A 19,773-nucleotide genomic window follows, 5' to 3' on the forward strand; every position below is an offset into this window, starting at 1 on the left:
AATAAATTGTTACAAACTTATTTAGCAAAGAAAAAAAAATTGTTACAAACTATCTTTTAAAATGATCCTCTTTATATTTGTAAAATCAAACTTCAAAAATAAAAATAAATCACTAAAAAGTTATAATTTTCAACTTGTTTGATTCTGACTTATACGTAAGAAATTGACTTGGTACATAAACAAACAACATAAATAAACGATTTGTTTCTGACTTATAAGTCTAATAAAGACGCCTATAAGCTCACCCAAACATCCACGAGTTTACCGAAAAAATTGAACTTTATCGACATAATTGAACTAATGCTTTACTCCCGAGTTTTTTTTAGGAGAGGAAGCAAGTGAGTAAAAGCATTCATCCCACTTTTGGAGTGAAATTATGCTATATTTGCACTCACTTTCACTTATTTTCATTCCTTTAAATAATTTAGAAGCACAAATATGAGTAAAAAATTAGATAATTTTACTTTTTTTCACTTGATTTCTTCCATGTTTAAGACACGGGAGTAGGTGTAAATGATCCTACTTGTTAGTAACACACATTCCTCGATGAAGTGTGCGTTAATATTTTTAGCACAAATTTATTTTTATTTTTTTGTATTAAATACATTCGGCGATATATTTTTAAAATTCAAGATGTCGGACTGTCGGAGTTCGTATTTCGAATTAAATCCGCATATGAATGTACTTAAAAATTTTAAAATTCTCCTTTCGAGCGAAATATTTGCAAATGGATGGCAACTCAACATAAACATCTCTTGTACCTGTTAAAAAACCCAAACTCAGTCAAAACCTTAAACCACTTAAAATCAATCCACGTCCATCTCATCCGAACAAATCTTCACCAAGACAGCTTCGCCATGGGAAACTTCATCACCCATTGCTCTACATTGCGCCGCATGAACTACGCACAGAAGCTGTTTGATGAAATGTCTCATCCAAATTCTTTCGTTTGGAACACAATGGTAAGAGGGTTTCAACAGAATCAAGAGCCGAGAAATGCCCTTATACTTTTTGAGAAAATGAAGATGAGGGGGGTGATCGGGGATAAGTTTACTTACCCGTTTGTTATACGGGCTTGTAATGATTTGTGGGAGCAATGTAGAGGGAAATGTGCTCATGGGGAGGTGTTGAAAGTTGGGCTTGAGTTGGATGTTTTTGTGGGGACTAGTTTGATTGAGTTTTATAGTGGGTTTGAGAGTATGGAGTATGCATATAGAGTTTTTGAGGAGATGGTTGTGAAGGATATGGTCGCATGGACGGCGATTTTGCATGGGTTTGTGAGTAAATTCGGTGATATAGAGAGAGGGCGGGAGTTGTTTTGTAGAATGCCGAATAAGGATATGGTTGTTTGGAATATAATGATAAATGGGTATGTGAGAGTTGGGAATGTTGAGGATGCAAGAGCGTTATTTGAGCAAGCACCGTTTAAGGATTTGTTGATGTATAATACGATTTTAGGAGGATATGTTAGGTCTGGTGAAGTGGAAAAAATGATGCAGTTTTTTGATGATATGCCGCAAAAGGATTTGGTGTCGTGGAACTCGGTTATTGGTGGGCTTGTACGTAGCAAAAGGTGTAGTGAAGCGATGAAATACTTCCAGCAGATGCAAATGATGAATGTGTCTCCGAATGACGTGACGTTAATAAGCATTCTTATTGGTTGTGCTCAAGTTGGAGCTTTAGATGTTGGTAAATGGGTGCACTCGTATATTGATAGGAATAATATTGGTTTAAACAATGTGATTGGGACTGCTTTAGTTGACATGTACTCAAAGTGTGGTGAATTGGAGAGTGCCATATCTGTTTTCGAAAAGATGCCAGAGCGTGATGTTGTTTCATGGAATGCAATGATGATGGGTTTTTCAATGAACAGTCAGAGTAGAAATACCTTGGAATTCTTCAGCCGGATGAAAAATGATGATGTGCATCCTAATGATGCAACTATTCTTGGGGTTTTGTGTGCTTGTGTGCATGGAGGACTAGTAGATGAAGGCCGAAGGTACTTTGCTAGTATGTCTAAAGATCTTGGTTTAACACCTAAACTAGAACATTATGGTTGCATGGTTGATATCCTTGGTCGGGCTGGTTTGCTAGACGAAGCTTACCGATTAATCAGAAGCATGCCTATAACACCACATACTGGGGTCTGGGGCGCTTTGCTTGGTGCATGTAAGATTCATGGAAATGTAGAACTTGCGGAATCGGCAATTGAACAGTTACTCCAGCTTGACGTAGAAGATGGAGGTTACCTAGCAATTATGTCCAATATATATGCTAATGCAGGAAGGTGGGATGATGTTTCTAAGGTGCGAGAACTAATGAAAAAGAAAGGGATTGGTAAGACCCGTGGATGTAGCTCCATTGAGGTTGATGGTGAGATACATGAATTTGGGGTAGAAGAAAAAATTCACCCTCGGGCCGACGAAATTAATAATATGTTAGGTGAAATTTCTCATCGCTTAAAGTGCGCAGGCCATTTTGCGAATCAGAATGAGGTTCTGTTCGACATGGAGGAAGAAGATAAAGAGAAGACACTGATCTTTCACAGTGAGAAGATGGCCGTAGCCTTTGGACTCATCGCCACCAAAAAGGGAACTCTGATCCGTGTAGTAAAAAATTTGCGAATATGTTCTGATTGTCATGCAGCAGTAAAGCTGGTCTCTAGAATTTTTGAAAGGGAGATAGTGATCAGGGATCGTAGTCGCTTCCATCACTTTAAGAATGGATCCTGCTCTTGTGGAGATTATTGGTAGTGGTTGTCGAATGCACCCTATCGACAGTATGACCCTATGAGGGTGTGACTAACATGCCTCTCTATCTGGCAGAAAGATAGATTTGTTTTCTTATTGGTAAATCTTGTGATGGTTGCTTGATTGGAGGTGCTCGAAATTTTGAGATGGTTAAAATGGGTTGCAAGAAGCATTTTCCTGTCTTCCTGATATGATCAGAAAATCCCTGATTGTCATTTTTCAGTAATTAGTATCACCCTTATTCTTTTTCTTGGTGTATATGTACATATACTATTTCTATGATCTTCTCAGTATCCTTTGTTAATTGTGACATCATATTGCACATATCTGACAAAATAAACATTCCTTATTCTTCTATCTCAAATCTGATAGATTGTATTCAAGATATGTTGAAATATCAGCAGCAAGTTAAATCTGTTATATATGTTTGTGCTTCTGGGCTTCGTGACAAGTTTCAGTCCGCACTTTTCAAAAATTAAATCAAAGAATGCTGAAGAGGCATCAATTTTTTTTTGCTTGATAGTAGAAACACCCCGGAGGACAAAAAATTGCATGCCCTTTGGCTTGCATAAATGTGATTTATGACAATCTTTGTGAGCTGACAGTAATGGCCACTTTTTTTTATATGAAAGTTATATTCTTATAAATAAATGGTGTGGAAATACAACATGCGAAAAATGGGGCTTTCTTCGTTTAAGAAAGCTTATCATCTAATTCAATTCTTTTAAAAAAGCTTATCATCTAATTCAAAGACGCGCAAGTTGTCCTGTTTAGACAATAAAGCCACCCCATATCACCGAACTTTTGGATATGCATGGTCTTGCATGCAAATTTCTTGTTGCTTATTTCTATTTTTATTAATATTTAGTGGAATTGCTAGTGATCCACCATTAAAATCAATATTGCTAACAAAATTAACTGAACGAATTTTTCTTCTACTAAAGGGCTGCAAAGCTTGTCCGGGATGCCAATTAAGGATCTGAGCCTTCCCATTTAGAGGTGGATGATGAGCACTACAACTCCCCCTGTCATCATGAGAAGTTACATTCTTCTCTTAGAACACCTCATGAAACTATCACCAGAGATCAAGCCACGGGTGAAAGAGTTTGCGATGAAAATGCAGTTGAAAGGAAAACGAAGAGGACTCCTTTTCAAATATTGGGCTTCTTGCAGCGTATAACTACCTATGACCATTGTTCAGGTTATTCAGATGTTAATTATACTTCTGAGCTATGCCTGAGTCTTTTGATTTCAAATAAGCAAAATAAGACCTCTGAGTTCAAGTATTTGCCTGACTGATCCTCTTTGTTCTTTCATAAATTAGAGATACATTTCCTTGTTCATAATTTCTAGCATGCACAAATCCTATCGACGTCCAATAATGCAAGTCAACCCCCCTAAATTCAACTGCATTGTGCACATGCATTTTTTTTTTTTTACAAACTGATGATCAGATTATAGAAGTCGCTTAAATAACTATACAATCATTGACATTGGTAGAGAAAAAATTTACGTGAATTTCTAGGAACCTTCTCCATTGAAAAAATAGAAGAAAATATCATTCATTACTGTATTCGAATCCACATGTCAGTGACAGGTTTAATTAATGTCAAATTAATAAACAAACCCTCAATTGTTAATAAACTAATTGCAGACTGTGACTGCAGTTGAGAACTGTGAAAAGCATGAAACCTGACATGGTTAGGTTTGTCATTTTGTTTTATAGTATACTTGAGAACACTACAAAACCTTGTTTTGTTTTTCCACAAACACTAGGAACGACTGAGGATACCAAAACATGTTTTTCCACCAATACTAGGAAAGACTGAGGATGCCCAAACAAGTTTTTCCACCAATACTAGGCAAGTTTTTCCACCAATACTAGGAAAAGCTCAGAGAATATTATATTGACATTAAGGACCACACATGTTTGGTCAGACCTCTTTTAACATTTGGTTATAAATCTTTCTATGAATGATTGACTACTTACAAAGGAACTAAATTAATGGATGTGTTTGACTTCACAGTTTCCTGAGCAAAATTTTAAGGTGTTAGCTGGAAGTTTAATATGCAATTGTGCATACCGCACTTGAGTGTTCACATCTCTCATTCGAAAGCACGTTTGTATCTGTACATTTTTTGGGTAAAAATTTTAATTACAACCCAACGTCAAAAGTTACACAAAAATTAGTGCAGCTTTTACTTTTTGTGATTCAAATAAAATTTCAATTTTGGTATGCAAAAGGTTCCTTTTGTTGTAAAAGTTAGTGTGGATAGATTGAAGCAGGTTAGTATAAAAGCTACGCCACAATAGTCTAATGGGCTGTATGAAATTAGATGCTCTCCCTTGGAGCCATCTCTAGGGCAAATTATAAATTTTGTTTTGTGAATTAAAATTAGAAAATATCAGGGTTCCTGGATTTGAACTCGAGACCACATCTGATACAATGTTACATTACCAACCCGTCTAAAATAGTGAGGTGGTAGGAGGGGGGGGGGTGTAATAATGTGTTTGCTATGCTTAATTTAGTTAGTATATAGATTTTAAATTAAACAGAGTTCCGCTCTGAATTTTCTTGTAAATTTACAAAACCACTGTTTACAAGTTTAAATACTGACTTCCTAAGCAATACCTGATAGCATTGTTAGCATCCAGAAAATTTTCATAATTTAGGAAGTTCAACTTTATTCATGGGAACCCATAGTAGTCCGTCTGTTCTTGTGATCATCCTTTTTGTATTTGTTTTCATGCAAACACTTGTATTTGTTAGTGCTTCTGCTGCTTCTTCGAATATAAGTTGCTTAGAGAGTGAGAGAAAAGCTCTTCTTGCATTCAAGCAAAGTCTTGTTGATGAATCAAATCTCCTCTCATCTTGGACTGGGGAGGATTGTTGTGCGTGGCATGGAGTTCAATGCAACAGAAGAAGTAGGTATGTCTTTAAAATTGATCTTCACAATCCAATTGATTTTAATAATGATGATGATTGGTATAGCTATGATGTTTTTAGCTTAAGGGGTCAGATAAGTAACTCTTTACAGAATTTGAAGAATCTTACTTACCTAGACTTGAGTATGAATAATTTCTTAGGAGCTCAGGTCCCTGAATTCTTTGCCTCTTTAAAGAATTTAAGATATCTCAACCTTTCTTATTCAAAATTGGGGGGTCTTATTCCTCGTGATCTTGGAAAATTATCGAGCTTGCAATACCTTGATCTCCACTACAATGATTTCAATGGCTCATTGCCAACAGAAATCAGAAATCTTGCTCAAATTAGACACCTTGACCTTAGCTTTAATAAGTTTCAAGGTTCCATTCCAGCTCAAATATTTTCCAACCTAACTAAATTGGAGATTTTCGACGTGAGTGTCAACAACTTTAGTGGTTCAATTCCTGTAGAAATTTTTGAGAATCTGACTCAAATTAGAAAGCTTCATCTCAGTAATAATAAATTTATTGGGAGCCTTCCAGAAGCAAGGACTAATCTTTTTAAAGGAGTTAGATATCAGCAATAATAAGTTAAGTGGCATCATCCCTGCATGGTTAGGCCAACTTTCAGAATTACAAAGGTTGGATTTATCTGTTAATTTACTGGTTGGTGCTATATCTGAAGATCACTTCAAAAATCTCAGAAGCTTAAAAGACTTGCATTTGTCATCCAATGCTGACCTGGTAGTGAATATCAGCTTCACATGGATTCCTCCTTTTCAACTCAATTCTCTAAAACTGTCATCCTGCAAAGTTGGGCCTCGATTTCCCCAGTGGCTCCGAAACCAAAGAGACTTAGAATATCTGGTCATTTCCAATGGAAGTATCAAAGATAATATTCCATATTGGTTTGAGAATGTTTACCTGAGCGTCAAGCTCTTGGATCTATCTCATAATCAGATCACAGGTAATTGGTTTGAGAACGTGTTGGAATCTCATGTAGTTAACTTGGATTTATCTTACAACCAGCTCACTGGCAACGTGTTGTCAGTCCCCTCTGAACTTCAGCAATTAGATTTGTCCAACAACTTGCTTTCAGGACTGATGGTTGCTAATGATAGTAAGCTTGGAAACTGGAGTTTGATAAGTCTTATTCTCTCAAATAACCAATTAATTGGTGAATTTCCAGAAACTTTATGTAATGTGAAGACCATAGAGTATATTTATCTCCAGAATAATCTGTTTTCAAGTGGACTACCAACTTGCTTGGGAAGTTTAGAGTATTTGCAAGTCTTAGACTTGACAAATAACGCTTTTTCTGGGCGAATTCCACGGTCTTTAGGATATCTGCCACGTCTGCAATCACTACACTTGCACAACAACAAGTTCCATGGCAAACTCCCCTCCACATTTCAGCATTTGACAAGTCTTGTAACACTAGACTTGGCAGAAAATGAAATTACTGGTATTCTTCCCTCATGGATTGGACAGGGTCTCTCAAGTTTGAAGTTTTTGACTCTTCAGTCGAATAATTTTCATGGTGAGATTCCTCAGGAGTTGTGTTTTCTTTCAAATCTTCAGTTGTTAAATCTGGCTCAAAATAATATAAGTGGACCAATCCCATCTTGTTTTGGCAATCTCACTGCAATGACTGAGGATCACAGCGATGACCAGTTTATTGCATTCTATTCAAATGCTACATTTGGCTATGGAGAAAGATTATTAGATTATATGAAAGGACCAGAGTTGGAGTTCTTAACATCTTCACTCACATTTTTGGTATCAATTGATCTATCAAACAATGACATTAGTGGTGAGATTCCTAAAGAGGTGATGAGTCTGTCTGGATTGCTGAACTTTAATGTTTCCGGGAATCATATACGTGGAAAGATCCCTGATAACATTGGAATTCTGAAAGAAATGATGTTTCTTGATTTATCCAGAAATCAACTTTCTGGTCATATACCTCAAAGCTTGTCAAACTTGTCATATTTAACTCGTTTGAATCTCTCATTTAACGATTTTTCTGGGAGAATTCCAACGGGTAATCAACTTCAGACTCTGGATGATTCATCCATCTATACCGGAAACCCTCAACTATGTGGAATTCCAAGTTTAAACCGATGTTCTGACAGCAATGGAACACCTGATCCAGGTCAAGAAAATGAAGAAGAAGACGATGATAATCATTTGTGGTTTTATAGTGCCTTGGGACCTGGTTTCTTTGTAGGATTCTTGGGATTTTGCGGTCCATTACATTTCATCAAGTCATGGAGATATGCTTATTATAGATTTCTCAATAAGGTTGGCAACAGACTAGCACTGGCAATCGCAATGAAAGTAGCTTGGTTTCGTCAGAAGTTCCACAAGCTTTAAGTTCTGGAGAAAGGTAATGTCATCTCGATTATATACTGCCATAATAATTCTTTTTCCTATTAATCTGTGAAATGTGTTTTTTCTATTTGTTATACTCCTATTTTCTTATACAGGAATTGATGCTCAATGTGGTGAATATCAAGACCTTCCTAGTACCCGAGGTAAAGCAGGACCTGACCTTCGCCATTCTCGTGCTGAACAACAATGTTTAGTAGATATATTTCTTTTGAGTATGCCTCCTTCCTTCAATAAACAGTTTATCTTGTGTTACTCCACTGGGAGTGAATAATGTATCTGTTTTCGTATATGGTAACAATAATGATAATGATGGAGAATTAGGCTTCATTACTTATGTTCTTGGTTTCTCTATGTTTTCTGCATTGGAAGAAAAGAGTTTGAACTAACTTATAACCGTACCGTTTATGCTAAGCCTAAGCCAGACACTCGCCCCTGAAATATTTTTTACATTTTTTCATGTTTAATTTTGTAAAAATTGAAGTGTCCTAAATAACTAATAGTTTGAAGTTGAAGTGTAAAAAAATATATAATTAAGAAGATGTTTATTCAAAATTTATTTGATGTGCCCGAGAAATTATATAGCGATCATAATACTTATATCCTAAATTCGCCATCTGAGGTAATGACCCACTGTATAACCATCAAAAGACCTTCAAAAATAAAAAAAATCTGTCAAGTTATCAAGACTCAAGAGGCCTTTAAAAACCAAAACATAGTGAGAGATGGTAAATTTGCGAATTTGTTTTGATTGTCATACATTAGTAAAGCTGATCTCAAGAATTTTTAGGATAGAAATAGTGATGAGAGATCGTAGTTGCTTTCACCACTTCAAGGATGCTTTTTGCTCCTGTGGAGATTATTGTTAACTATGATAGTATAATGCACTATATATTCTGGTATGTGTTGCTGAGGGGTGATATGCTTCTGCACATACTCGAGAGATTGATTTGTTTGATAATCACATCGACGAGGAGGGACAAATCAAGTATGTCCCTATTCAAGGGTTCCCCAGTCGAAGGAGGTTCTTGAGTTAACAATTGTGCTGATGTATAATGTCTTCAATGAACCATTATTATCTTATGATGTTTGCTTGCATGGAGTTGCTCGGTTTTTGAAATGTTTAAAATGGTCTGCCTGAAGCATTTCCTGATGTAGAAAGAAGTAAGAACTGAGCAAATCTATGACTATGCCATCTTTACGAGTTTTATGTAAATGTTTATAATGAATGAAGCATTTCTGGGTCTTTATTTCTTTCGATGAAGATGTTCTGGATCCATATGTCCGGTTTCATTTCACGAAAGTGTAATGAATGAACTCTGATGAGTAATGATACGCTTTGTTAAACATAGACCAGATAATAGATATCTGTACCCTCGGCCTCCAGGCAGAGCAGGGAGATACCATTTGACCAGATAATGGATACTCCCTTTGTCCCTCCCATTTCTTTACACTTTTTTGTATTGCTCGATACGCATTTTAAGGCGCATATAAAACATAGTTTCATAACTTTTTTTTTAAACCTTTCTTTATTATATAAAATTTAGATGATAAATATTTATTTCGAAGGAAAAAAATTCAAAATAATTAACCAAACTATATTTTATGAGAGCATTAGAATGCGTGCCGAGCCCCCGTCTCTCAATGTAAACAATTAAGGGGGGCGAAGGGAGTATTCGTATCCTTGACCTCCAGTAAGTAGAGCGAGGGAGATACCATTTGACCAAGAGGTCACTGCTTAAAATTCATGAACTTCTTGTAACCTTCCAGAGAAAAACATATAGAAATATTTATCTATCACCAGAGTAGAGTCCACAGGCTGGTGTCATTTCCAATTGAAATGTCAAATTTTTATAAACAAACACTTGGTTCTTAATTAACTTAATGCAGATAGTGACTATGGTTGAAAACTGTGGAAAAACAACTTAAGAAACCATATCATGCTTAGGCATGTCAATTTTTATGGTATACTTGCAGAACACTTAAAACCCTTGTTTATGTTTTCTCCAAGTACTAGGAAGAACATAGGGAATTCAATTAAAATAGGAAACAGAAGTTTCTTAGCATGAGCCCAGTGAATACCATTCTAATGTGAGGGATCAGACATGAGCTGGTCCAACATTTCCTTCTTTTTTTTACCATTATCCAGATTATAAAAATTCGGGATGAATGACTGATTAATTACGAAGGAATTAAATTAATACATGTGTTGACTTTACAAGGATGCCAGAAATCTTAAGGTATTAGGAGAAAGAAGTTTTTACTTATAGATCATACTTACCTGTTAATATGTTGTCTCCTTAAAATCCCATTGCTGGATTAAAGATTGGATCTCTGTGATGGTTATGGGGGCTCACAATATTAATTTTTAAGAATATTGAGGTTACCTGAATTAAACATGAGATTGTCGGGTAAAAATGTTCTGTAATTTGTATAAGTTATCAACTTCCGTGAACCTTAAGCTGTTAGGAGAAAGACTTAATATGTATATCAAGTTTAGCTTAATACTTTATACATATATTCCGAAGAACAGAATTCTGCCACAATTTTACAAGCTTAATACTAAGATCCCTAGCAAGGCCTGATAGACATTGTTAGCACCCACACAAAAGTTTAAAATTTGAGCTATTCTATCTTTAGCATGGGATTGCATAATGCCCCTTTGTCTGCTCATGTGTTTATGTTTTTCGCTTTTCTTTTTATAAAAATACTTATATTTGTTAGCGCTTCTACTGGTTCTTTGAATATAAGCTGCTTAGAGAGTGAGAGAAAAGCGCTTGTTACGTTCAAGCAAAGTCTTGTTGATGAATCTGGTCTCCTATCTTCTTGGATCGGAGAGGATTGTTGTGCATGGCATGGAGTTCAATGCAACAGAAGAACTAGGCATGTCTTTAAACTTGATCTTCACAATCCAGTTGATTTTAATGATGATGATTGGGAAGCCTATGAAGTTTCTAGCTTAAGAGGTAAGATAAGTAACTCTTTACATGTTTTAAAGAATCTCGCGTACCTAGACTTGAGCATGAATGACTTTTTAGGAGCTCAGATTCCTGAATTCTTAGTCTCTTTTAAGAATTTGAGATATCTCAACCTCTCTTATTCTTATTTGGGGGGTCAAATTCCCCTTGATCTTGGAAGAATATCGAGTTTGCAATACCTTGATCTTCACAATAATGACTTCAATGGCTCATTTCCAGTTGAATTCGGAAATCTAGCTCAACTTAGGCACCTTGATCTTAGCTTTAATAAGTTAGAAGGTTCAATTCCAGCTCAAACATTTTCCAATCTGACTCAGATGGAAACTTTAGACCTGAGTGTGAACAACTTTAGTGGTTCAATTCCTCTCGAAATCTTCAGTAATCTGACTCAAATAGTTAAGCTTCAACTCAGTAATAATAAATTTACTGGGAACCTGCCAGCAACAGTTAAAGGAATAACTTTCTTAAAGGAGCTATATATTGGCAATAATCAGTTAAGTGGAATCCTCCCTGTATGGTTAGGAGAACTTTCAGAATTACAAAGTCTGGATTTATCTTTTAATTTTATAGCGGGAACCATATCGCAAGATCACATGAGAAATCTCACCAGATTGAAACACTTGCAGTTGTCATCAAATCTTGACATTGTAGTGAATATTAGTTTCTCATGGACTCCTCCTTTTCAACTCACTTCTCTTAGTCTGTCATCCTGCAAAGTCGGACCTCTATTTCCCCAGTGGCTTCGAAACCAAATAGAAATAGAAGATCTTCTCATTTCCAATGGAAGTATCGAAGATACTATTCCTGACTGGTTTGAAGAAGTGTACTCGACGGTCAAGTTCTTGGATCTGTCTCACAATCAGATCAAGGGCAAGTGGTTTGAGAAGACGCTGGAATCTCGCGTAGTTAATTTGGATTTATCTCATAACCAGCTCTCAGGTAGTGTGATGTCAATCCCTTACGAACTGGAGCAGTTAGATTTGTCCAACAACTTGCTTTCAGGACTGATGGTTGCTAATGATAGTAAGCTTGGAAACTGGAGTTTGATAAGTCTTATTCTCAAAAATAACCAATTGATTGGTAAATTTCCAGACACTTTATGTAATATGAAGACCATAGAGTATATTTATCTCCAGAATAATTTGTTTTCAAGTGGACTACCAACTTGCTTGGGAAGTTTAGAGTATTTGCAAGTCTTAGACTTGACAAATAACGCTTTCTCTGGGCATATTCCACGGTCTTTAGGATATCTGCCGCATCTGCAATCACTACACTTGCACAACAACAAGTTCCGCGGAAAACTCCCAGCAACATTTCAGCATTTGACAAGACTTGTTACCCTGGATTTGGCAGAAAATGAAATATCTGGTATTCTTCCCTCGTGGATTGGAGAAGGTCTCTCAAGTTTGAAGTTCATGACTCTTCAGTCAAATAATTTTCATGGTGAGATTCCTCTAGAATTGTGTTATCTTTCTAAGCTTCAGATGCTAAATTTGGCTCAAAATAATATAAGTGGATCAATTCCTTCTTGTTTTGGCAATCTCACTGCGATGACTGTGGATCACAGTGGTGAACGGTTTGTTGCATTCTATTCAAATGCTTCATTTGGATACGGAGAACGATTATTAGACTATATGAAAGGACCAGAGTTGGAGTTCTTAACATCTTCACTCACATTTTTGGTATCAATTGATCTATCAAACAATAACATTAGTGGTGAGATTCCTAAAGAGGTGATTAGTCTGTCTGGATTGCTGAACTTTAATGTTTCCGGGAATCATATACGTGGAAAGATCCCTGATAACATTGGAATTCTGAGAGAACTGATGTTTCTTGATTTATCCAGAAATCAACTTTCTGGTCATATACCTCAAAGCTTGTCAAACTTGTCATTTTTAACTCGTTTGAATCTCTCATTTAATGATTTTACTGGGAGAATTCCAACAGGTAATCAACTTCAGACTCTGGATGATTCATCCATCTATACCGGAAACCCTCAACTATGTGGAATTCCAAGTTTAAACCGATGTTCTGACAGCAATGGAACACCTGATCCAGGTCAAGAAAATAAAGAAGAAGACGATGATAATCATTTGTGGTTTTATGGCGCCTTAGGACCTGGTTTCTTTGTTGGATTCTTGGGATTTTGCGGTCCATTACATTTCATCAAGTCATGGAGATATGCTTATTATAGATTTCTCAATAAGGTTGGCAACAGACTAGCACTGGCAATCGCAATGAAAGCAGCTTGGTTTCGTCAGAAGTTCCACAAACTTTAAGTTCTGGAGAAAGGTACTGTCATCTCATTAATATACTGGCATATAATGATTCTTTTTCATATTAATCCGTGTTTTTCCCTAGTGAAATGTCTGTCGCCTATTTGATATACTCCTGTTTTCTTATACAGGAATCGATGCTTGCTTTGGCCTCCGGGTCTTCAGGCAATGTGGCCTATATCAAGACCAGAGCTTCTCCATACTCAAGCTGAACAACAATGCTTAGTAGATATATTTCTTTTGAACCTGTTTTTTTTCTTCAGTAAATTGGTAATCTTGTGTTAATCTTCTGGGAATGAATAATAATCTGTTTTATCGAGACCAGAGGGCATCTCCAGGCCTTAAACTGCACAATATATCCCAACTTTTAACGATAACATTATTGACTTTTTTTTTATAATTAAACACACTCACGTACTCGTCTTATCATTGACGAGGTTGGAACCCTTAACATCGCAAGAAGGTAGCATAACATCTATCTATATATATTATAGCAGAACAGGTAGATGCAAAACCTGGCTCCTGAGCAAAAAAAATAGCGCCAAACCTATTTCCGAGCCTGGCCCTGTCTGAGATAAAAAAAAAAAAAAAAGGCGCCAAGCCTACCTCCGAGCCTGGCACTGTGTTCTTTCTAGACTAAACTTGGTTCCAGCTGGTTTCTTCAATCCCCTCCTGTTCTCCGCTTAATCTAGCTGCTATTTTCTCCAGTGGCGTAGCGTTTTCCTCTACTCTATGTCCCGTCTGTCAGTTCCACCTTCTCCGTCGCGCTATCTCCGTCTGTCCCTCCTTTTTTGCTTCTACATCTCTGGTTCGGTTTCGTTGGCCGTTTTCTTCACACGGGATCTCGTTTCGTTCCGCCGGAAGAGGCAATTGAGGTCTCTGCTAGGTTTTGTTTTTGTGTTGCAATTTGGCAATTACTGTCGGTGTTTGGTGTTGCAATTTGAAAATTGCCTGAATTCAGGTTTCATTTTTGTAGTTGGTGCTCTGGCACAACAAATGGCTTAATTGAGTGGTGAGATCTGGGCTGAGAAAGCATTCTTAAACAAGATAGCTCGCCGCACCCTGCATTTTAAGGTGAATCCATTTGGTTACATATTTGCCTTCTGTTCTGTATCCACTGATATGATTTAGCATATGGATACTGTTTTGCTTATTAATTAAAAATTAGGTGCTAGCTAACTACATATTGGCATGTCTCAACAATTACCCTGTATGTGTAGTCCTGTTTTTGGATAAACATTTGGAGTTGACTAATTAATACTTTAGATACATACACTTTTGTTTTTGTTGTACGTTCAATAGGTAGACCAATGTTTTATAGAATGTGTTATTTTATGGTATTGTACTGCAACTCTGCAAGTTAGGATTTAGATGGATGTGTCGTTACCAGGGTATGTTTATTTCCAAGGAAAACTGACAGTAAATATTGAGTTATAGCTTTTGAAGATGATTTGGTGGTCTTCTGAGGCATGTACTTTTAGAAACCAAACAAACTTAGAGGGAAAAGGTTTGTCTCTGTGCGTGTGTGTGAGAGAGAGAGAGGGACCATTTCTGTATCAGCAAGCAATTCTTCAGTTGTAACATGTGGACATTCCAAAAACTCCGATAGTTTTGCAGACAGATCTTCATGAACCACAGTTGGCAACTTGTCAGAATTGCAAATATGGCAAAGTTCATATGACAACTTCTAAACACCTTATTCGCATAGTCACAATCCCACTCACCTTCTTTGTAGAGGCTTTATTAACTGGTATGTTAAGGATATCACAAAAAATCAGTAGTCTCAAGCCCACACGAAGCCTGAAAGCAACCCAATGTTCTTTTTTAGTGTATCAACCTGCAATATAATCCCATGATGAATGCCTGGCTGCCTTATAATTCATTAGCTAAGTCTCCAAATAATTTTATTAGTAAGAAGAAACACATGCACATAATGAACATCAACAGAAATTTTAAAATTCAGCATCTATGAACATGATTTGCTTCCAAAAATGATTAACAGTGAGGTCCATGAAATATAACCTTCATCCTCTTTCCAAAAAGGATGTGATGTAGTAGCTGCAGGCTATCATCAGGTTTTATCTTATGCCCAACATAAACGACGATAAAAGCTTCAGAACAGACTCAAATGATGACCATACAATACAAGTTGTTGAGAAAGTCTGGTACAATATTAATATTAATTGTGTGCCCCCCTCAAAATCATGAGTATAATATTAATTTGGTTTGCCAAGTCCAAGAGGCAAGTGCCAGATTTCGTGAATGGATTAAATTACAAAGCAAGGTCATTTCAAGGCCTTAATAGCTGATCATTTATGTCCTTGTCTTGTAGGTTGGACTGAGCTTGCATTTGCCTGGCTGGTTTATTGTTTTTGACGTCTCAGTGCCGGATGCTAATCCTTTCTGCAAGGGAATTTGTATAAAACTATTGGAGGCTCGATACAGTGAGTTATATTCTAGACACTGTTTGAACATGGTATTTTTACCTGCTAGAGATATTGATAGTAGACATTTTCATCACATAGGCTGTAGATAGCGATTTGAACAAATGTTCAAAGAAATTGTTATATCTTTCTAGGTTCCTTAAATTGCCCTCTACTTACACCTTGAATTTGGGTCACCGATTTATATGAACTTTATTTCATAGTTGGTTAGTCCTGTTGAGCCTATGATAAAGTAGAGAGTTCATTGAGTTACATGATCAGCTTTGATATAAAATGATTATATAAAAAATTGATTTGGCCAAAAGAATTTTCATTATAAAACAGGTTGCTAGAGGTGCATAATTTCTCTCCATGAATTAATTTGGATTGAAAAACTAATTCCTATTCTGTTGCTGCTTGTGCTAGGACCTATCACATTTCAAATTGGCCGCGTAAGTCACCCTTACAGATTTATGGAACAACAGGCGAGAAAAAGAGGGTGGCCAAGGCTCCTTGTCACCGCAGATGTGGTGGAGCGGAGAAAGAGTTCCAAGCGGTTACAAAATGCCAAACGCGGTTGCATACAAGGTATGTGCACTGCCAATCCAATGTTTCAGGGTTGAAGTATCTCTTTCCTGTTCAAGGACCCAGCGACAAAACCATTAACACTGAGGCACTTAATTATGTAAACTGTTTATATTTGTGATCAGTGGAATGGAAAGGGTCTGTTATGTATGGCAACTACTTTTAAAAGCTGTGAAATTATGTAGACCCGGATTCAACACGCTTGTCTAGGCCAATATGGATTATGCCTGTGCATTTTGTTGCCTTGGCTTCTCTGATTCTCTCCTAACTAGTCCTCTTCTTCTCTTCCAGTTTAGGAGAAGAGGCATCACAGAGTGGGTGTTCCGTCGATTCTCCAAACATAAATGAATCTCCTGCTGCCGGACCTTCAAATGCGAGCAGCTGTCAACACTTAAATGATGCTTCTGTGATGGGGCATGCAAATGCAAAAGAAACCAGTATAGGTACAGTCTTACACTCGATATTTTGTGCCCAATTTAATAGTTGTGTGATAAAGAAGTTTGCCTACCAGATCTATCGCTCTGAATGCCATAATAATTAATTATCGGAAAAGTTTGCTGCACTCAAGCATCTATTGTACAGTTATTAGCTATCTGCATATTGCAAAAATATAATTTAAGTGCTTATTCATCGTGCTTTGGTACATCGGCACGCAAATCTCGGTAAAGCAGTAATGGGGCTTTCAAGTGGTGACTTAAGTTTTAGCCGTTATGGGGCTACGAATGCCTGGATTGCTAACTCTTCTCTACGCTAATATGGACTATGCCATTTATTCCGGATGTAGGCTTGGCTTACTCTTGAAAAAACTTATTATTTTCTTACCACAATGGGTAAAATATGAAACACCAACGTAAACAATTAAAAAGAAATGAAGATCAAATCTTTACCATCATAAAGCTAATTAAGTAAAAACCCGTCTGGAAACTAAACAAAATGAACACAAACTCAAACAGTATGGGACCCAATTCAGCTAAAAAGACAATTTTTTCTTCATCAACTAAAAAATCAAAACAATGTTTTTATTTCCATATTGTTCTTCAGACTTCATACTCAGGAAAAAGAGACAATTGAGAGAGATATTTAGGAGGAATCAGCACTTACCCCATGCAATCAAGAAAGTGATTGATTCAATCAGTGAAACAACCACTACAAATCATAATCAATTTATTCACTCTGTGTGTGTATAATATTTGGAGGGAAATGAGCTTTCGAGATAGTAATTGCAAGTCATGCCCTGACCAACTAAAATATTGCATCAGCGAAGATGGCTGTATTTGTAAGTGCCGTAAAATTTAACTGTACAGGGACAAAGATAAAATGGTTTTTTTTTTCTTTCCTATTTACAAAATTTTAGCGTGTTCAAGGGGATCAGTTATAGTTTTTACTAAAGATTTATATCTGTATAAATATGCTCAATCTTCTTGATAAATACAAAGTTACTGCACGTATATTTTGCTAGGAAGTCCATTCAATTTTGGTTACCCTGAACTGAATATGGCCCCCAACAATATTCTTTACCTACAAGTTGATGGTCTGATTCTAGTGATGATTCTGGATCACAAAGCAGCAGAAATTTGTTTTTCAGTGGACCAACCCTGACCATATGTACAAGACTTTCCACTTTGATAAGCTAATTTAAGAGCATTTCCAAGAGTATTCTAGCAGTTCTTTTAAATATAAAAATTTCATTTTTCAATAGAATTATAATCGAAAAAAATTATGTACTCATCTTAAATGGAATTGTTTTTAGGAGGCTCTATAATGAAATGCTTAAGTTTTGTAGTCGCTTCATTTCTAGCAGAATAAATCAGTCCTCAGATGGTTTTAGCATTCTAGCTGCTTGCCAGTCAAGCTATATAAAAGATAATCTTATCAAGAACTACATGAGTCTGTGAACATATTTCGGTTTTTATTACCCTGTTAAAAAGAATTAAATACACCAATCATTTTGATAAATTTTTGTAACCAGAGGGTATATGCATTCTCTGAGTGCGTGACTGATTTTTTTTTCCCCGATTTTTATGCTATTAGCCTCCAGCAGACGAGAAATTTGACTTTGAACTCATCCAATTAGCCTCAGAGCAATATAGAAGCTGCTGAATATATGTACTTTAATTTTTCAGGGAAAGTATGAGAGAGAATATATGAAGTCAGAAGAGTTCCAGAATCAATTGAAGTGGATTGTTCAGGAACTTCTAGCAGACCAGGAATGGAGGCGCAGGAAAATACAGATGAGGGTATGCTGGATATTAAGGTTCTTATGTTTGGGTTGGTACCTTCTTTGTTCATAAGGTAAACTTTCTTCCCTTTGATGCCTGCATAGATATCAGAAGAGGAAGGTAGATAACAGAATAATGAGAAAGAAACAAAAGTAATGTGGAAAGGAAAGCGGGAGCACGAGGAACAGTGGGAAGGAACAAGCGAAGATAGGGTTTGTCCCTCTTCATACAGTTGTGATTATGGACTTCTAGCTTGTGAATTATTGCTAAAAAATAGGCAAAATTTATTAATTGGTTCGTGATATTTATCATCAATTACGCTCGGTGAGCACGAGAAGTAACATAGGTGACTATATAGTATATACTTGACCCGCGCTTGAATGAGTTTCAGGCCGAGTCTAAGACTTGGCAGTGATTAGCAAGACTGAGTTGATCTGTCCAAATTGGTGAGAAATTGCATATTCTTAGTGCCCTGACATATTTCCTGCTTGGTTCAGTTTATTATATCCATTTAGGAAGGATTTTGAGGTAATTTACAGGATGCTGAATGAGTTTCAGCCCGAGTCTAAGAGTTGGCAAATATTAGCAAGTCTGAGTTGATCTGTCCAAGTTGGTGAGAAATTGCGTATTCTTAGTGGCCTGACATATTTCCTGCTTGGTTCCGTTTATTATATCCATTTAGGAAGGATTTTGAGGTAATTTACAGGATGTTGCAAAACGTTTTTTGAGGGCACTCATTTTAAAGTAAATCCTTGTGAATCTTTATGTTGACACCACCATAGAAGACAGAAACCTTTATGTCAGGCAAGTAGGTACTGAACCTCTCAAACTCATGACATATCTGTAAGATAAACAGCAGATTAGAGCTTAAGATATTTGGTTAATAAAATGAGGCCATTGTAAGCATTTGAGTGATAGAATATATTAACCAACAATCCAACATAGCATCTCCCTATAATGTCACATTAATTACTAAAGAATATAAATTGAATTTGAAGGCTAACCTGATATGCCAATTCTCTTGTATTGAGACTGGTTCAATCTGCTGCATATTAAACAAAACAAATACAGCAGTTTTCCCCATCCCAGATTTTGCTTAAACAGTTGGCTCCAAATCTGGTGGGGAGCAAACTGGCCACAGGGACAAGAGAATGAAGACTGCTTAAATGTTAGCAATAAACATTATATATGCCGAGTTAAGTTTTCACGATCATGCTTTTGGTAT

The 19,773-nt window shown here is 36.5% G+C and overlaps 3 protein-coding genes and 1 long non-coding RNA gene across 5 annotated transcripts; all 4 read left to right on the top strand.

Moving 5' to 3' along the window:
• Positions 1-544: 544 nt before the first annotated feature.
• Positions 545-3,107, top strand: LOC108227687 (pentatricopeptide repeat-containing protein At1g08070, chloroplastic-like). Its single transcript, XM_017402967.2, has one exon. It carries the CDS (start codon positions 732-734, stop codon positions 2,751-2,753), a length of 2,022 nt encoding a protein of 673 aa, XP_017258456.2. The 5' UTR covers positions 545-731; the 3' UTR covers positions 2,754-3,107.
• A 3,059-nt stretch (positions 3,108-6,166) lies between these two features.
• LOC108226820 (receptor-like protein EIX2) lies at positions 6,167-8,402 on the top strand. The gene is made up of 2 exons (XM_017401812.2): positions 6,167-8,065; positions 8,166-8,402. Exon 1 carries the CDS (start codon positions 6,781-6,783, stop codon positions 8,050-8,052), a length of 1,272 nt encoding a protein of 423 aa, XP_017257301.2. The 5' UTR covers positions 6,167-6,780; the 3' UTR covers positions 8,053-8,065; positions 8,166-8,402.
• A 2,108-nt stretch (positions 8,403-10,510) lies between these two features.
• On the top strand, positions 10,511-13,705 carry LOC108226010 (receptor-like protein EIX1). The gene is made up of 2 exons (XM_017400963.2): positions 10,511-13,337; positions 13,453-13,705. The coding sequence occupies exon 1, from the start codon at positions 10,709-10,711 to the stop codon at positions 13,322-13,324; it is 2,616 nt and encodes an 871-aa protein (XP_017256452.2). The 5' UTR covers positions 10,511-10,708; the 3' UTR covers positions 13,325-13,337; positions 13,453-13,705.
• Positions 13,706-13,751: 46 nt separating this feature from the next.
• LOC108226616 (uncharacterized) lies at positions 13,752-19,015 on the top strand. 2 transcript variants are annotated; one of them, XR_001807683.2, is made up of 7 exons: positions 13,752-14,196; positions 14,298-14,395; positions 15,654-15,765; positions 16,171-16,332; positions 16,621-16,772; positions 18,453-18,566; positions 18,653-19,015. It is a non-coding gene; the product is annotated as an uncharacterized LOC108226616 (long non-coding RNA). The 2 variants fall into 2 exon arrangements; XR_010284237.1 differs by having other exon boundaries at positions 13,753-14,196; positions 18,453-19,015.
• Positions 19,016-19,773: the final 758 nt, after the last annotated feature.

Source organism: Daucus carota, chromosome 6 (assembly GCF_001625215.2).
Source record: "Daucus carota subsp. sativus chromosome 6, DH1 v3.0, whole genome shotgun sequence".
Classification (NCBI taxonomy): Eukaryota; Viridiplantae; Streptophyta; class Magnoliopsida; order Apiales; family Apiaceae; genus Daucus; species Daucus carota.